The sequence below is a fragment of the Salvia hispanica genome, chromosome 2 (genome assembly GCF_029641045.1).
Source record: "Salvia hispanica isolate PSC_SH4W2 chromosome 2, Shi_PSC_v1, whole genome shotgun sequence".
NCBI lineage: Eukaryota > Viridiplantae > Streptophyta > Magnoliopsida > Lamiales > Lamiaceae > Salvia > Salvia hispanica.
In genome coordinates this window covers 19,165,039-19,180,897 of record NC_142693.1, presented here as the reverse complement: position 1 = coordinate 19,180,897, position 15,859 = coordinate 19,165,039, and the positions used below count along the sequence as shown (strand labels likewise).

The 15,859-nt window shown below is 35.5% G+C and overlaps 2 protein-coding genes and 1 long non-coding RNA gene across 3 annotated transcripts; all 3 read left to right on the top strand.

Moving 5' to 3' along the window:
• Positions 1 to 5,074: 5,074 nt before the first annotated feature.
• Positions 5,075 to 6,071, top strand: LOC125218203 (uncharacterized). The gene is made up of 2 exons (XR_007175903.2): positions 5,075 to 5,248; positions 5,341 to 6,071. It is a non-coding gene; the product is annotated as an uncharacterized LOC125218203 (long non-coding RNA).
• Positions 6,072 to 7,991: 1,920 nt separating this feature from the next.
• Positions 7,992 to 11,248, top strand: LOC125209207 (phosphoribosylaminoimidazole-succinocarboxamide synthase, chloroplastic-like). The gene is made up of 12 exons (XM_048108815.2): positions 7,992 to 8,351; positions 8,705 to 8,806; positions 8,908 to 9,037; positions 9,179 to 9,271; positions 9,350 to 9,438; positions 9,727 to 9,807; positions 10,247 to 10,336; positions 10,437 to 10,526; positions 10,616 to 10,666; positions 10,753 to 10,799; positions 10,875 to 10,932; positions 11,014 to 11,248. The coding sequence occupies exons 1-12, from the start codon at positions 8,028 to 8,030 to the stop codon at positions 11,071 to 11,073; spliced, it is 1,215 nt and encodes a 404-aa protein (XP_047964772.2). The 5' UTR covers positions 7,992 to 8,027; the 3' UTR covers positions 11,074 to 11,248.
• An 817-nt stretch (positions 11,249 to 12,065) lies between these two features.
• Positions 12,066 to 15,833, top strand: LOC125201483 (protein SUPPRESSOR OF FRI 4-like). The gene is made up of 7 exons (XM_048099622.2): positions 12,066 to 12,424; positions 12,660 to 12,760; positions 13,270 to 13,387; positions 13,649 to 14,070; positions 14,461 to 14,615; positions 14,707 to 14,760; positions 15,469 to 15,833. Exons 1-7 carry the CDS (start codon positions 12,228 to 12,230, stop codon positions 15,538 to 15,540), a joined length of 1,119 nt encoding a protein of 372 aa, XP_047955579.2. The 5' UTR covers positions 12,066 to 12,227; the 3' UTR covers positions 15,541 to 15,833.
• Positions 15,834 to 15,859: the final 26 nt, after the last annotated feature.

The following is a 15,859-nucleotide window of genomic DNA, read 5'->3' as shown; positions in this document are numbered from 1 at the left end:
CGTTAGTTTATCACTTCATTCAGTCATGTTATTACTTCATTCTATTAGTTTAGTACTTCATTCCGTTAGTTTATTACTCTTTCTGTCCCATTAGAAATGCAACGTTTTCCTTTTTGGGTTGTCCCATTAAAAATGAAACGTTTCCTAAAATGGAAACATCACTCACTCTACTTTTCCCTCTCTCCTACTTTACTCTCTCTTCGTCAACTCACAAAACAACACTGCATAAAATCCCGTGCCGGAAACCAAATGTTTCATATTTATTGGGACGGAGGGAGTACTTCATCCAGTCATGCTATTACTTCATTCCGTTAGTTTATTACTTCATTCAATTAGTTTATTACTTCATTTTATTAGTTTATTACTTCATAATTTGTTATGATATAATTATCTTTCAGTTAAAGTAAATTCAGTATATAATGAATGCGAAAAATTACTTCATAACATACATTCATTTAGTTCATTATGTAGTGAATATAGTTCATTATTTACTCCAACAAGTTTTTATTGAATAATAAAAAAAATTCTAAAAATAAATAAAAAAATTTTAAAAAATTTAAATTTTTTTTAAAAAAATATAAATTAAAAAAGTTTTTATTTAATAAAATATTAAATAAATTCTAAATTAATCATAACCATAAGATAAAGAAAAATGAGTGGCTCAAATTTTATCTCTAGTTCGGTCTTTAAGAAGGGTTCAACATTGATCACAACTCTATTATATATATATATATGCATTAATTCCTAGGTTTGGCCGAAATTGCTTCTATTCCCTAACATATTGTATAGTAGTACTTCCAATAAGAAATGTATGTGAAATAAGAAATATATAAAAATAAATAAATAAAAATATCTTATCATAAAAAATTGATTCCAGTATTATATGTGCATACAATTTGTTATTTTAAAAGAAAATATCCCTATAAATCTATAATCTAGCTCTATTATCGCCCTATACATTACATATATAAAATTTTATTTTCAAAAGGGAAAAGATCCCTATAATTTAGCTCTCGGGACCACCTTCAACATTACATAAGCAGCCCTTCTCTTCTCTTTATTATTCTTTGTTGGTGAAAACCGTTGCCCTTTTGTAGTTTGTCTGTCAGATATATTCTACAAACACACAAAAAATTAATACACACCCTTGGAAATATCTTCATTTCGGTAGAGAATTTATGTCGTTGAGAAGCTCACTTTTCGTCTTCGAAAGACCTTTCTTAAGATACGACCAGTCCTCTTGCAAGAACTTGAGCAACTGGAACATCATACGCCTATCCATGAAAAATAAAGTGGTGAGTGAGTGATTGAATATTTAGATACCAAATACCAATATTTATAGTTTCTACGAAATAGAGAGTTTCTATCCATATAAATCTATGTGAAACATGGTGAGTGAGTGAATTTCATTGCTCTAAATGGTCAAATTTATAGAAATTTAGTGTTCTTTGGCATTCTTCTCGGTAGGAATATGACTCTTTGAATACGATATCATTTTTATAAATTAAATGAATAGTAAATATTTCGTGGAGTAAATTTTTAACCTTTCAGATTAGGGTCTATTAATGAAATACAGTTTTGGAGATATTAAATAATAAACGTCATGTAGAGTAATTATGTGAGTATGTGACCGTTCAAATTATGGTCTATTAAATCAAGTCATTTACAACCACGATTTTTATTAATAAATATTTTTTTATTAAAAATAGCATTTTTGTAAATATCTTCCTAAACCCTTAACTTTAAAATATATTCATCATAACCAATAAATGAGCCAATGTCAACACAGTGTATTTAAAAATATCAACTAAGTTTATGTTGATATTTTTAATACACTGCATTGATGAGTTAGCAGAGTTAATAACGGAAGAAAATTAGCAATGGATCACACCTCTATATCCTTACGGGGTGCGTTATAACGCTAACTTTTCTTTTATTACTAATTGGCTAACTCATCAACGCAGATGTTGATATTTTAAATATCAATGTCAACAAAGTGTATTAAATATCAACTAAATTTATGTTGATATTTCATTGCCATCGTAACTTAAGAAAGTTAGCAACATATCACACCTCTATACTTACTATAAAAAATTAATTTGTATATAGATCATAATTAGTGTCACGACCGGACTTTGCTAAGGATAGCAAACTCGGTTTATCGCGACTAGAGAAGGATTAAAGAAGCGGGGAAGAAAGGAGAATCTCGACAAAACTGGAATGAACGATATTTAAATTGGAATAACTGGTAAAATGTATCAGAGTGCGTAATACAAAAGAACATAAGCTCATTATTTACATTGCAGCGGAAGTGTCAAGAGAGAATGACACCATGTATGGAGACACGATGCATCCAAGCATTTATCCAAGTGAAAAACATTCACCATCTTTGCTCAACATCCCCCCTCGTCATCTCCGCTTAACCTGCATATTTAGAAATATATGCAGGGCTGAGTACAAAGGTACTCAATGAACACATTGCCGAAAGATACACATATACATTTGAAAATATTGTCAAGTCATCATCACAGTAACACTCAGGGGTTTTATTGAAAAGACCCGAGCTTACTAAAAATATTCACATTGGGCCCTTTTTCCTGTACTTAGCCATATCTGATCATCTTGTGCCGCTGAGATGGTGTTCTCGTACGGTCACCTTCCCTGTCCAACATGACAAAGGTATCCTTGTGCCGGGAAGGTGGCCACCTTCCACGGTCACCTTCTCTGCCGTCCGTTCACGTCAGAGGTATCCCGTGTACACTAGTCCGAGTTGGGACACCACCCTCATTGGGACCCGAATTCGACTTATATATTATCATTCATAATTCACTTGGCCTTAGCCAGCAGATAGGTGTTGGAACTGGCAGCGGAAGCGGGCGCGTAAATAACAATCACATAATAATCAGATATATTTAGCAGATTATTTAGACAAAATCTATTCGCGTAATTATCACATGTATCATGCTCATAACTTGAATTAATCATGCTTTAAGAATAATGAAACCTAAAACATGCTTTTCTACGGAGCAGAAAAATACATAATTAATTCTCCAAAGAATTGAAGATGACTAGCTTCTTCTCCACGTGATGCTTTGAGTACTAAACCACAAATCTTCTCTCTGGTTCCCGAACTGTATCCCAATATCAGTGTGGGTTGATCTTACTAGAATACTAGGACTTAAATAAAGAAGACAAAAGAAATCCTTTTTGGAATAGGAGAGGAATTCGAAAATCTCCTCAGCTGGGGAGGGGAATTTTCAAAAATTACAATAATAAAAATTGTGTTATTTCTGTCTTCTTTATTCTCCTATTTATATTAAGTTCCTTTTGGACTCAGACAGGAATCTATGGAAGGTTTTGGATATGGGCTCATCCAATTTACTTTTTACTAATTAAATTGAACCCACAATTTAATATAAGTTATAATTGGAATATTACGAGCAGCCACTACAGAAGTAATATTGAACTCTCCCCATCCAAATCCGAAATTACAAGTAATCCGGGTTTCTGTTTAACTTTCATTTCTCGTGCTTAAAATTAAAATGTCCATTAATTAATTAATGTCTGCTATTGACTTAATTAATTAACTTCTTATTAATTCCAAGAGTGGACTTAGCATGAAACGCTTATTTATTATTCATAGAGTAATCACACTCCAACTAGCTAGGTTCTGAATAATAAAACCTTGTTTCGCGCTCCCCTTGAGGACATTATCAAACGAGACTCATCTCGCGCACGATTCAATATAATAGCAATCCTAGCACCGCTAGATATTGATCACCACTACCCAATATATCAGGATAATTAGGTTACGAAAAACCCGCACCATTTGATAAGTCAAAGCAGTGCATAATCAATACCGTATGCTCAATGCTAACCTACATTGATTAAGAAATAAATATTTATCAAGACCTCGCCTTTCAGTAGATAGCCTAAGGCAAGTCTTGCTGTTAGATCCGTTCAGTGCTATACCACACCAATGTCATCTTATTTCAGTAAGGCTTAGAAATATGCGGACTGACATTGCAACATTTCTCGTTGGATAGTCAAATTCCAACTAGGTTGTGAAATTCATCTTTTTCTTTGTTTAGAACTGACCGTATTACCTTAAAGTGGACGACGCCCACAACCGGTCTACTAAAACAAAGACTTAGACTTTGTTAGGTTAACTTATACATTTAAACATGCATTAACATCCATTAAATGTAAAACATAACAACATTATGACAAAAAATAATCTGTTTTATTTATTGGAAAATAAAATAAGAGTTTTACAATATTCAATCACTCGAAACGTGATTTCTAGTATACAAACTCTAACATCATACACAAAACATTTATGGCAAGACAACATCTTTAAAAGCCACGAACATGTGTATGAGTTTTCATAAAATATAATTTGTATTTTTAGTATAAGAAAGCTCACCTCGTTCATTTAATTTTCTTAACTTGATTTTCTCGCTCCAAGCTTAACTTCAGTGATAACCTTTTTCAAAACAATACAAAATAATAATATCGATTAGATTGAAGGACTAACCTAATTAAAATGCATGCCTCGTACTTAGTTCCCTTTTCTTATTTCACTTATCTTTAAAAAAATTCCTAAAACTCATATATTATTTGATGCTTCTACTTCCACAATTCTCGAACTTCGACTAAATTGGATCTATGCGTCTTTTACTTAGAAAAGTTACTCCCAAGCAAAACTCTAAAATAAATCAAAATATCAATTATTTTAGCTTAGTTACACCATTAGAAGAAACCATATAAATATAGTAATTGAACCTTACTTTAAAAGTTAGGTTAAAATTTAATATGTAGTTTTCTCCAAAATAAATTAAAATTTCCAAAACTAGGCCAAATCTTTCTTTAATTTTTAGCCCAAGTAATTAAATTTGGAAATCGAGCCGCCTTGATGTATTTACTGCAACCTCCATTTATAGATTTATCACTCCACTTTTTAGCCCAAACAAAAAAAAAATAGTTGCCCAATCATCATTTAAAATGTTAGCCCAAAACATTAAATTCATTAGCCCAATTAAAGAACCACTAATAGTACTAGAAGTTTCTCCTCTCCCCCCCTCATTCCATCGTGACTAACGAGAAGGAGAACAGAAAAGAGCTCTGCTCTTCCTGCCTGCTGACCGTCGGCCAGCCTCCCTCCGGCGGTGTGTCTTTCTCTCCCTCGGGATCCGACGCCATCATCGATCACCGCTGCTACGCACCGCCTCAGCCGAACTCCCGAAAGGTAAGAAATGCCCAATTTGATCAATTCCCCATTTTGTTTTATTTCTAAAGATTGAATCTTGAATTTCAAAGTTTGGTGTTTTTAACTTGTAGATTTGTAAAGGTCTTGAAATCATTGAATCGGTGACATATCTGGGTTGTGGGGGCAGTCCTCGTGTCGATGAGGTGTCTAAGTCCATTCGCTGGAATCCGGCAGATTCATACTTAAAGAGATAAGTTTCCCAATTGGCTTATTCATTAAAGTATATACTTACTTCTGCTACTTCATGAATTTAGTGATTTTGGGGCATTTGTTTCACTGATATCGATGGATTGTGGTGGAAAATGTTAAACTTGTTGTTGTGAATTTGTTAATTTCATTTTAACAGATTCTATTTGTCACTATATGTATGCATATGCTTTAACATATGTGCAAGAAAAGAAAGGCTTAGGATTTACCTTTTTAATGGTGAAAAAGTGTTGTTGGATTGTAGGACTAAATCCTACAATTATCTGCAACTCTCCCTCCTCGACTCCTTATCAATCCTATGTTGTGTTGGTGTGTGAAGAGAATGTTTGATGGTGATGGGTGCTTGAAAGTGAGAAGACAAGACTTAAGGTTTATATACTCCCTTGTATGTTGTTATCCAATTGGGGGAGGTGTAGCTTGGAGGGGAAGTATGTAAGAGATATTTTGGATCCTATGGCCAAAATGTATTTTGAGAATGGAGGGACTATCTTAGACGTTAATTATTCTTTGTTGAAATCTTTGATCTGATGTGGAGATAAATCTCCCCTGTTACTCATATTTATATTTAACTTGGTAAAGTTAATCTTCATTGTTATATTTGTATGTCAGCTTTTGAGTATTTTATGTATATCTCCTTGGTTGATCCTATGGCTAAGAAGCATTTTGAAAATGTGATGGGAGCATATAAGACCTTGATTCTTCTGATTTATATTTAATTCCCACTTGCTAAAATCTTCTAAAGGATTTGGTTTATCCATATTTTAGCATATCTTACTTCTCGAATTTTCTATCTTATGTAGGTAATAGGATTTATTTAAAGATCATGGCAAATTCTTGTTGACAGATCGGACTTCCTTTGGATACGAGCACGAATGTTTTAAGGGCTGTCCGGATTTGCACATTTCTCTAATTGTAATAGATTAGGAACTTGATAAATTGGTATAATACTTAGTACTTTAGTGGACTTCGGAGATGCACCAGACATTATAAACTTTTATTTGGGGTTACTTACTACTTTTTTTTTTTTGGTACTTGAAATGTTCGTTTGAGAATGAAGCAACTATTATTTTATAATTCCAAGATCGATTATTATAAATACACAGGGAAGGTTTCGAATACTACAACAATCACCTATTTTATTTATTTATTTATTTTTCTTTAGGCTAATATTAATAATAATAAGGTGCGAAAGTTCGGGTTGTTACAATAAGTCTAATAATGTGAGGGATCTAAGAGTGTCCACAATAGTTTGGATACTCCAAGGCCAAACCACAATTTTTTTTCCATAGCCACAAAAAAAAGTTGTCCACCCCAATAGTGGACAAGCCACAACCACAAATCATATTATTTTATCAATTGTTGGTATTAATTCAATTAGAATAAAAATTATCGGACTATAATAATTAGAAAAAGAATGCATAATTTAATAAAAAAAAAATTAAAACCAAATCTTCAGTGTATTATAGATAGGGAAAATTATACAACGAAAATTATCGACATCACACAAACAACACCGCGAACGCATATCACAATGTGCCTCCTCCCCTACGTGCCTAGATCTCTTCAACCAAATCGATCTGGAGTGCCGTGTGTGTTGTTTCCCTCCGCATATCGGTGAATCGTTGGATCAAGTAATTAGTACGTGGTACACCCATCTGCAGGGGGGTGGCAACACTGTGACTTGTACAAGCAGTCTAGCACCCTTTTCCGGTGCCTAGTGTTCTGCAGCAAATCCTTCATCATCTATTATCATATTGTGCAATATGATACATTCATACATAATGCCGGCGACATCTTTCTTATCAAACTCGTGTCGGGCCTCATATAATGGCCCATCGCGCTTGGAGCACACCAAAAGCTCGCTGAACATCCTTCCTAAATATGGCGGACACCGGGAGGGCTTAAAGCCCTGCCCAAACTAAAGTTTTTAAATTATTTAGTCGTAGAACATTATGGTTTTGTTAGCATTATATATTATTCATCCACGACTAAGAATGTCACTTTTTTTCCGTAATGAATATTAAAAAATCTGAGTTGAAAAAGTGAAATGTGAATCCAGTGACTTAATGAGACGTGATGCTTATTTTCATTCTTATCAAAGCTGCTGTAAAATTTCTATAGACGTATGAATCAGAGTGACAAAATAAAACTTTTGTTAAACAGTGAATACTTATTTAAGAGGAGTAACATATAAATAAATTTATTCATTTTCCGATAGAGTTTTATTTGCTTAACCAGGTTTTCGGATAGAAGCTGAAAGTCTCCCATCGAATGACGAAATTTGAATCCGTAACTTAAGTTCATTATAACTCTGCACTACCAATTGCGCTACCATCCGTCGGTAACCCTAGAGTTTTGTTTTCTTTGATATCATTGTAAAGTTTTGTTTAGCCTTTTCTAATGAAGAAAATGATAAGTGCCAATATTGATGGGCTTTTTATATTTGGGCTTTTAAGCCAACCTAAGCCCATTGTAAAAATAGAAAAAACATGAATTATTATATTTATTCTAAAAAGATCGAAAACGGCGAGAAACGTAGAGAGAGACAGCAATGGCTCAGTCTCACTGCGTAAACTCTCCGACCATTCTCACCGGAAAGCTCTCCTTAAGAGCTTACACTCCATCTGCGTCCTCACACTCCCTTAGAACATTCGTCTCTAGCAAATTTAATCGTAGAATGTTTTGCTCGATGGTGATTTCAGCATCATCGTCGCGTTCTACAGTTTCCGGCGGACCCCCAAAATCGCTATTGTTGGACAACAGCGAACGCAAGAATGAATTGATGGATGCTATCAATAGCTCTCTGTCCGATTGTCTATCTGAAACTCACCTCGATTCAGCTGTTCCCGGTCTCAATTCAAAGACCAGAGGCAAGGTGCACTTACTGCTTCTATTTCACTCTAATTTAGGGTTTTTCTGCTTAAAGATGAGTTTTTTATGACTGCTGAGCTGAGTTGCGAAGTGTTTGCTTTACTTTTATTTTATGGAATTTATGGTTGTGAAAGCTGGATACTATGGGGGGTTTGTGTGATTAGGTTAGGTTTATTTTATGTCCAAATGTTGAGCCTTTACATATTTTTGGCATGTTTTTTTATTTCCACCATGAGCATTTATGATATAAATGAGTTTTTATTGGTGCTTGATTATTTGATGAGGTATGTCAGTTGAGTAGCTGAATGATGTGGATGATGAAAGGTAATTGATTTATTTGTTTGTGATTTTTCGAAGGTGAGGGATATCTATGATGGAGGAGACTATCTTGTCCTGGTCACAACTGATAGGCAGAGTGCTTTTGACAGGGTTCTTGCTTCAATTCCTTTCAAGGGACAGGTATTCGTGCCTTCTTTCATTGCTTCGTCTGCAAAAGACTTGATGAAATTGTTTTCTTGTGTTTTGATGTTGATGTTGATGGTGAAAGCTTGGTTCTTTAGGTACTGAATGAAACTAGTCTCTGGTGGTTTAATCAAACTCAGCACATTATTCCAAATGCAGTTGTCTCGTCTCCGGATAGGAATGTGACGATTGCGAAGAAATGCTCGGTTTTCCCTGTTGAATTTGTTGGTTAGTATTTCTAAATCCGTCTTCATCCGCCCCAAATCAGAGGTTACTTTGTCTGAGTGTTTTGGTTTCTTCTAAGGAATAATGCTTCCTCATGCATTGCCGTATTTAGCTGTTTAATGAATATTGATGGTGCTCTTGTAGTCAGAGGTTATGTGACCGGAAGTACCGATACATCACTCTGGACTGTCTACCAAAAGGGTGTGCGGAACTATTGTGGCAATGCGCTTCCTGATGGTGAGGTCTGTAATTGTGTTAGAAGTCGAACTCGTTAGAGTATTTGTTTACTCATAGGTGTGTGTCTGTCTGTAACAGGTATGGTGAAAAACCAAAAGTTAGCAGCAAATATACTCACTCCGACTACTAAAGCAGCAGATCATGATGTTCCAATTACACCTGAAGAGGTTTGGGATTCTCGACTTCTTTATCTGTTGCCCGTTAAGTTATCCCCCGTTTCTGTTGAAATAATCATCTCATACAAATGGTAGAGGCTTCCATTCATTTAATCTCACTTACTGCATTGGCCCATCAAGTTTTGTTATGTGTACATATTTTATTTGAATTATTTAAGAGAATCGTTTTTTGAATTGCGAGATAGACCTAATAGGCAGAAGTGACCGTGCGAAACATTTACAAGTAGACACTTTTTTTCTACTCCAACTGTTATGTAATTTAGATCAATTAACCTGCAGATTATCCGGAGCGGGTTGATGTCTGAATCCGACTATGTTGAAGCAAGTAAAGCAGCACTAAGTCTGTTTGAGTATGGGCAGGTACTCAAATATCCTCCATTCATCATTTCATCTTCTCTCTGTATTTTGTGAATTCAATCATACGTCTTCAACAGTCAAGCAATGTTACTCACTTTTTGTGAAAACTAACCAATATGGAACTGCAATCTGGTGTAACTGTTCTTCCACTCTTGTTACGATGGCATACTATGTCACTTCAAACACATAGAAAGTAGAAACGGTCTTCGTTATGTGCTATAAAATGGGATTATGTTTTCTAATTTGTGTTCCTTTGGCGCATCTGGCAAAGTCAAGCCACACTCTTAACTCTTCGACTCTTTTCTAGCTCAAACTAAGATTAATTCAGTGCATTAAAGTCGTAACATTTGCTCTTGCTTCTCTGCTAAGCCTTTTGCTTGCAATGAGCTCGGCTATTCCTTGTGCGTGTTTGATTTTTACTCACACTAATTCACCATGGCAGCGCATTGCACGGGAGCATGGACTGATTCTGGTGGATACTAAATATGAATTCGGTAAAGGATCTGATGGTGCAGTGCTCTTGATAGATGAGGTTTTTTTTCTTACCGAAAAACCCACAGCAGGGATACATTTATACAAAGCTCAACTAGATGGATTTAAGATGATTTATTTTATATTTTCAACTCTTCAAGGTGCATACACCAGACTCAAGCAGATATTGGATTGCTGATTCTTATGAAGATCGCTTTCAGAATGGCCTCGAGCCTGAAAACATCGACAAGGTTTGTCGTGGTTTCTTGATGTTCACTACTTTTTAAATTTCCTATTCGATGATGATATAATAATCCATCCTTGTGAGGTTTTTTTGTAGGAATTTCTGAGGTTGTGGTTCAAAGACAATTGCAATCCTTACGAAGACGAGGTAAATCACATGCTACTATTTTTCTTGTCGTCTCGTCCCTGTCAATATGCACATGTTGAACCTAACTCACGAGAATGATTTGTTAGGTTTTGCCCGAAGCACCCACAGAGCTCGTCTCTGAATTATCTTGGCGGTATGTTGAGATTCGTGCAGTGTGGCTGATGATGTCTTTTTTCAATTTCTGAGAGTTCTACTCATTTCCTTACAGGTATATCCACTTATATGAGACGATCACGAAATCGAAGTTTGAACTGCCCTCGACTAAGGTAGAAATATGGCGCCTTTAACATCAGCTTCCTACTGCTAAAGACAAGTACTGAAGCCTCCTATATTTTGCTTCTGTGCAGGAACCTATACATGACAGGATATCCTCGAACGTTGCTCGTGTCCTCTCGTCTCTTCTGTAGAAAATCACCAGCATTCTGGTCCTCTCATGCTGTGTTCGTTCGTGTTCGTGTTGGGGGTCGTGAGATCGGGGAAGCTGTGTTGTGTAATTTGTAGTTAGGATTTTCATTTGGGAACATGCTCTGTATAAACTTCACCAACTTGTTAAATTTCAAAGGAATTGACATGGTTGAGGTATGTCTTTGCATACTGATTCAAGATTTTGTTTAGGCCCATGATTTATTTTAAAAATCGTTCCTTGAGGGTGGTTTTAATTATAGAGTATTTTATTTTATGGAAAGTCTTATACTTTCGTCAAATTTTTATTTTTATTTTTTCGTATTGATTCACGTGCTGCCATGACTTGATGATTTGCTCGTGTGACATTGTTGGATGTCAACAAAAATGACAACACATTATATATAGGGAATTGTATCATATTATACTAAATTAAAAAAATTTATTTGGTGTACTTTATTTTATTCTCTTCACCTCATTTAATCTTCATATGAACTTTAACTTAAAAAGTAGTACTATTATTTAAATTAGATTTGTCAGATTAGTTATTAAATAAGAATAAATTAGTACTACTAAATAGCGCTAATATGCACATCATAATTTGAAGAAAAAAAAATTACTATAATTTCTAAGCAAAATATCCTTGTTTATTTGTAAAAGACTAAAATCTGAATAAAAAGATTAAAAAAAATTGTTGTGTAGTAAAACAATATAGATGAGTTTGATAATATATCCTCATATTTTAAAGTTAATATGCAAAACCATAATTTAATACAGTAAAAAATTAGAAATTTATAACCAAATTATCCTAATTTATTTGTAAAATCTGAATAAAAAGATTATAAAAAAAACAATGTAGAATTTGAATGACAATATATTTTCCTCCCGTGTCAAGGAAAGGAGATGATTATAGTAATCATTATATTAATAAAATTATTATTATTATTATTAATATTAATAGTCCATGGAGGAAAATATAAGAAGGTAGTTTTGAAGTAAATGCGCTGCTGCGCAGAGACGAGTCGAGCTGCCCTAAAACAAACCTATTTTCCTGCTCAGGATCGATTGATCGATCGATTGGTTGCGAAATAGATTCAATTGGTGTGGTAATTGTTGATCCGATCTTCCCCGGCTGCTTAATTTGACGGATTGACATCGAATGGGGAAGAAGAAGAAGAGAGGAGCGGTGGATAAGGTGTGGTGCTACTACTGCGACAGGGAGTTCGACGACGAGAAGATACTGGTGCAGCACCAGAAGGCCAAGCACTTCAAGTGCCATGTTTGCCACAAGAAGCTCTCCACCGCCGGCGGCATGGCCATCCACGTGCTCCAGGTTCACAAGGAACAAGTCACTAAGTCAGTCCGTCTTTCTCTTTCTCAAAGAATCGCCTCTTTATCTGTGTTTAATTGTTTCGTATTGCAGCGTATGCTTAATTATCTCGACTTTTTTGGTTTTTGAATATTTTGATTTTTATAAATTGATATAGGATTTGGGGATTCGTGTGTGTGATTTTATGTGTTTTAGGGATTGACAAACTGCTGCGGGTTGAATTCAATTTTTTTCTGATAAAATGCGGCATTGTTTTTCCAGAGTCCCAAATGCAAAACCTGGAAGAGAAACAACGGAGATTGAGATTTATGGGATGCAGGGAATTCCAGCTGATGCCCTGGCTTCACATTATGGAGAGGAAGGTATTGTCAGCTGTTTTGCTTGATCCTGTAATGTCTTCTTTACACTGCAGCCCTACTGCTACCTGAGGTTTTAATGAGATAGTATGTGTTCAGTTTGTAATATTAATTGTCAAATAGTTCGGACACGTTTGGGCTGTAGATAATTTGCCTTTGGTCTGCCTGTCAGTTCCCGAATTTGTTTAATGTTGACTTCACCTAGTAAACTAAATCAGCAAAAATCTGTAGTATACTTTGATCAATTTAGGTATGGAAAACCCAAAACTGTGATCAGATAGAAGCATACTGACTTTGGAAAGCCAATAACCGAACAAAATGACCTGAACCAAATTGTGCACCTTTAAACTTGAATGCTATCAAGATTCAAGATTTGAAGTTAAATTGTGAAGTGTATTTTTGTACTATACCCAGTTTGTTCTTTTTAACCCGTCTGCCATTTGAATGATGGCTGTGAATTCTCTGTGGCTGTGTCCTATTGATGCCAACTTTTTGATATGTTTTTTGCTCAACAGATGAAGAGAACCCTTCAAAAGCAGCTAAAGTTGATCTACCAATCTCTCAGATAACCGGTGGTATGATGCCGGGATCACTAGGGGTTGGATATCCTCCCCGCGGCCCATTACCTCCGAAGTAAGTTCCATGCTACTTGCTTCTTTATTTCTGGTTAATATTATGATAATTTACTGTATAATATACTCAGACAGTAAAAAAAGGATTGGTTCTTTCTTAATTCCTTTTTCCAAATCATATATTGTTACGTAACTTCAGCCACAAATCTAGTTGAATTAGTAATAGAACTAGTTTAAGAGTACACACAGTCAAGAGTTCATGTAACCACTCCATATTGGAGCAAGATGTATCTTGCCTGATTGACTTCTTTTGTTGATTCAGTTACAATCCCAGAATACCTGGGCCACCTGTTGGTTGGCAAATTCCACCTCGTCCACAACCTTGGTATCCTCAGCACCCAGCTGTTTCAGTTCCGTTCCCTGGCCAAGCAGGAATGCCTCCACAGCCTTTGTTTCCTGTGCACAATATTCAGTCTACTGTTCCATCCACAGCACCCCCTGGGCTTCAACCAACATTTTCAATCACTCCTCCAGGGATGCCTGCAACAACACCTCCTGTTCCTGTTTCTCAACCTTTATTTCCTGTCATTCCTAACAGTAATATTCCTCCTCAGAGCTCCCCGTTTTCTGCTCCTATACCTTCTATGAGCTTGCCTTTAAGCTCTTCTACAGAAATAAAGAGTGCAGAACCTCACTTCGGTGGCACTCTGGCAGCCAATAATTATCAAACATCAGGAACCGCAGGTTAGTTCTACTCGCTTTTTCCCAGTGTTTATTTAGCATTAGTAATAAATTGATAACTTAGGTTTTCACTGATTTGGATAATGAGGTATATCGTATATGAGAAACTACACTGTACTGTATTGGAGAATCTGTATCTTGTTGTAAATTGCACTTCTTCCGTCCCACAGAAGTTGAGTCGTGTACTCGTGTTCCTTTATGGAATGACATGAAAACTCCTCTTTGCTTTGCGAAATGTTTATTTAACTTTCTTTTTATTATCCATTTTTGTGTAGTTAAAGTAGTTGTCATCACATTATCATGATCAAAACCAGCTCCACATGCTTATCTGCATTCTCATGTTCATCCGTTTCTTATTTATCTGCTTTCTCATGCTTTTCCCATTGTCTACAGCCATACCTGTTGCAAATTCACATTCCTATGCATCTGGTCCAAATACTGAAGGTCCGTCTATAGGACCACCTCCATTAATTGCAAACAAAGCCCCATCTACACAACCCGCAACTAATGAGGTCTACTTAGTTTGGGATGATGAAGCTATGTCTATGGTAGGATTTTAACTCTAATGTGAAATTTCTGTAAACGCTGTAACTACCCCTGTTTACTGAGAAGCTCTTGCATTTCTTATCAATTTTTCAGGAGGAAAGAAGATTGTCCTTATTGAAGTATCAGGTGCATGATGAGAATAGCCAGGTAAGTCATTACAACCTATAAAATAATATCCTTCATACCGGATAAATGATTTAGTTAGTCAAATATCCCGGTGGCTAGACTTTTGCTGCTTGTGGTTTTCCATTGCACATAATTATTCTTGTTTACATAGATACAAGGTATTTCTATGCCTTTAACTATATATCCAAATACACATAAAAAATCCTCACAATATGGCCATGGATATTGCTATTTTCCTACCCCATTCACATGATGGGCTGTTTTTTCGTTCTTGGCCACTGTCCGCTTGGCAAGCAATCCTGCCGATTTTGTGGCCAGCGAAGGTTCAAAGTCAAGTAGGTATTTCCATTTTCTTTGCTAATAATTAGTAATTCTGTTAGCATGCTGCGATCTTTCGAGGATCTTCCCACTAGCTCCTTGCAAGGTTAAGAGCACAGAGTGTATGTATTTACTGTTTGAAAATTAATTTCAATTTTTGACTTCTACCTATGGTTGCCTGATAAGAAGTGTTGGGAATGGGTGGAACAACCATTACCCAACAGATTTTTGCCCATACATATCGTACAATATAATTTTTAGATCGAACGTGAATTCAGTGGGCCAGGTCAGCTCCTTTTGCAAAGTTTGTATATATTGACTACAGACTAAGTTCTAATATATTGACTGATAATCATGAGATTGTCTCCTTTTGGCTTTCCTAATACAAAGTTATTCGGATGTTTGTTTCAGATGAGTTCCATTGATGCTGCCATTGACCGAAGGATATCTGAGAGCAGGCTTGCTGGTCGCATGGCATTTTAGAGATTCGATGGTGCCTCGTTCTTAACCGTGATCATCATCAGGAGGAACGATTCTATATCGATCACAACACCTTTCATTTGAGCTTCTAACTGGTGCTGCTTGTTGCAATTCTTTCTATTTAAATGTTGTAACTATCTTTTTGGATATAGGTGTCAGGATAGCCTCTACTATAATTTATCAGATAATTACCATTTTTTCAGTTTTTGTGATTTGGGTTGTTTTTTAGATTGTAGAAATTACAGACCAAATCCTTGACTTTCTGAGGTTAATGCAGTTTGAGTAATTCTTTTGTTTCCTGACAAAGGCCAAAATCTACCTA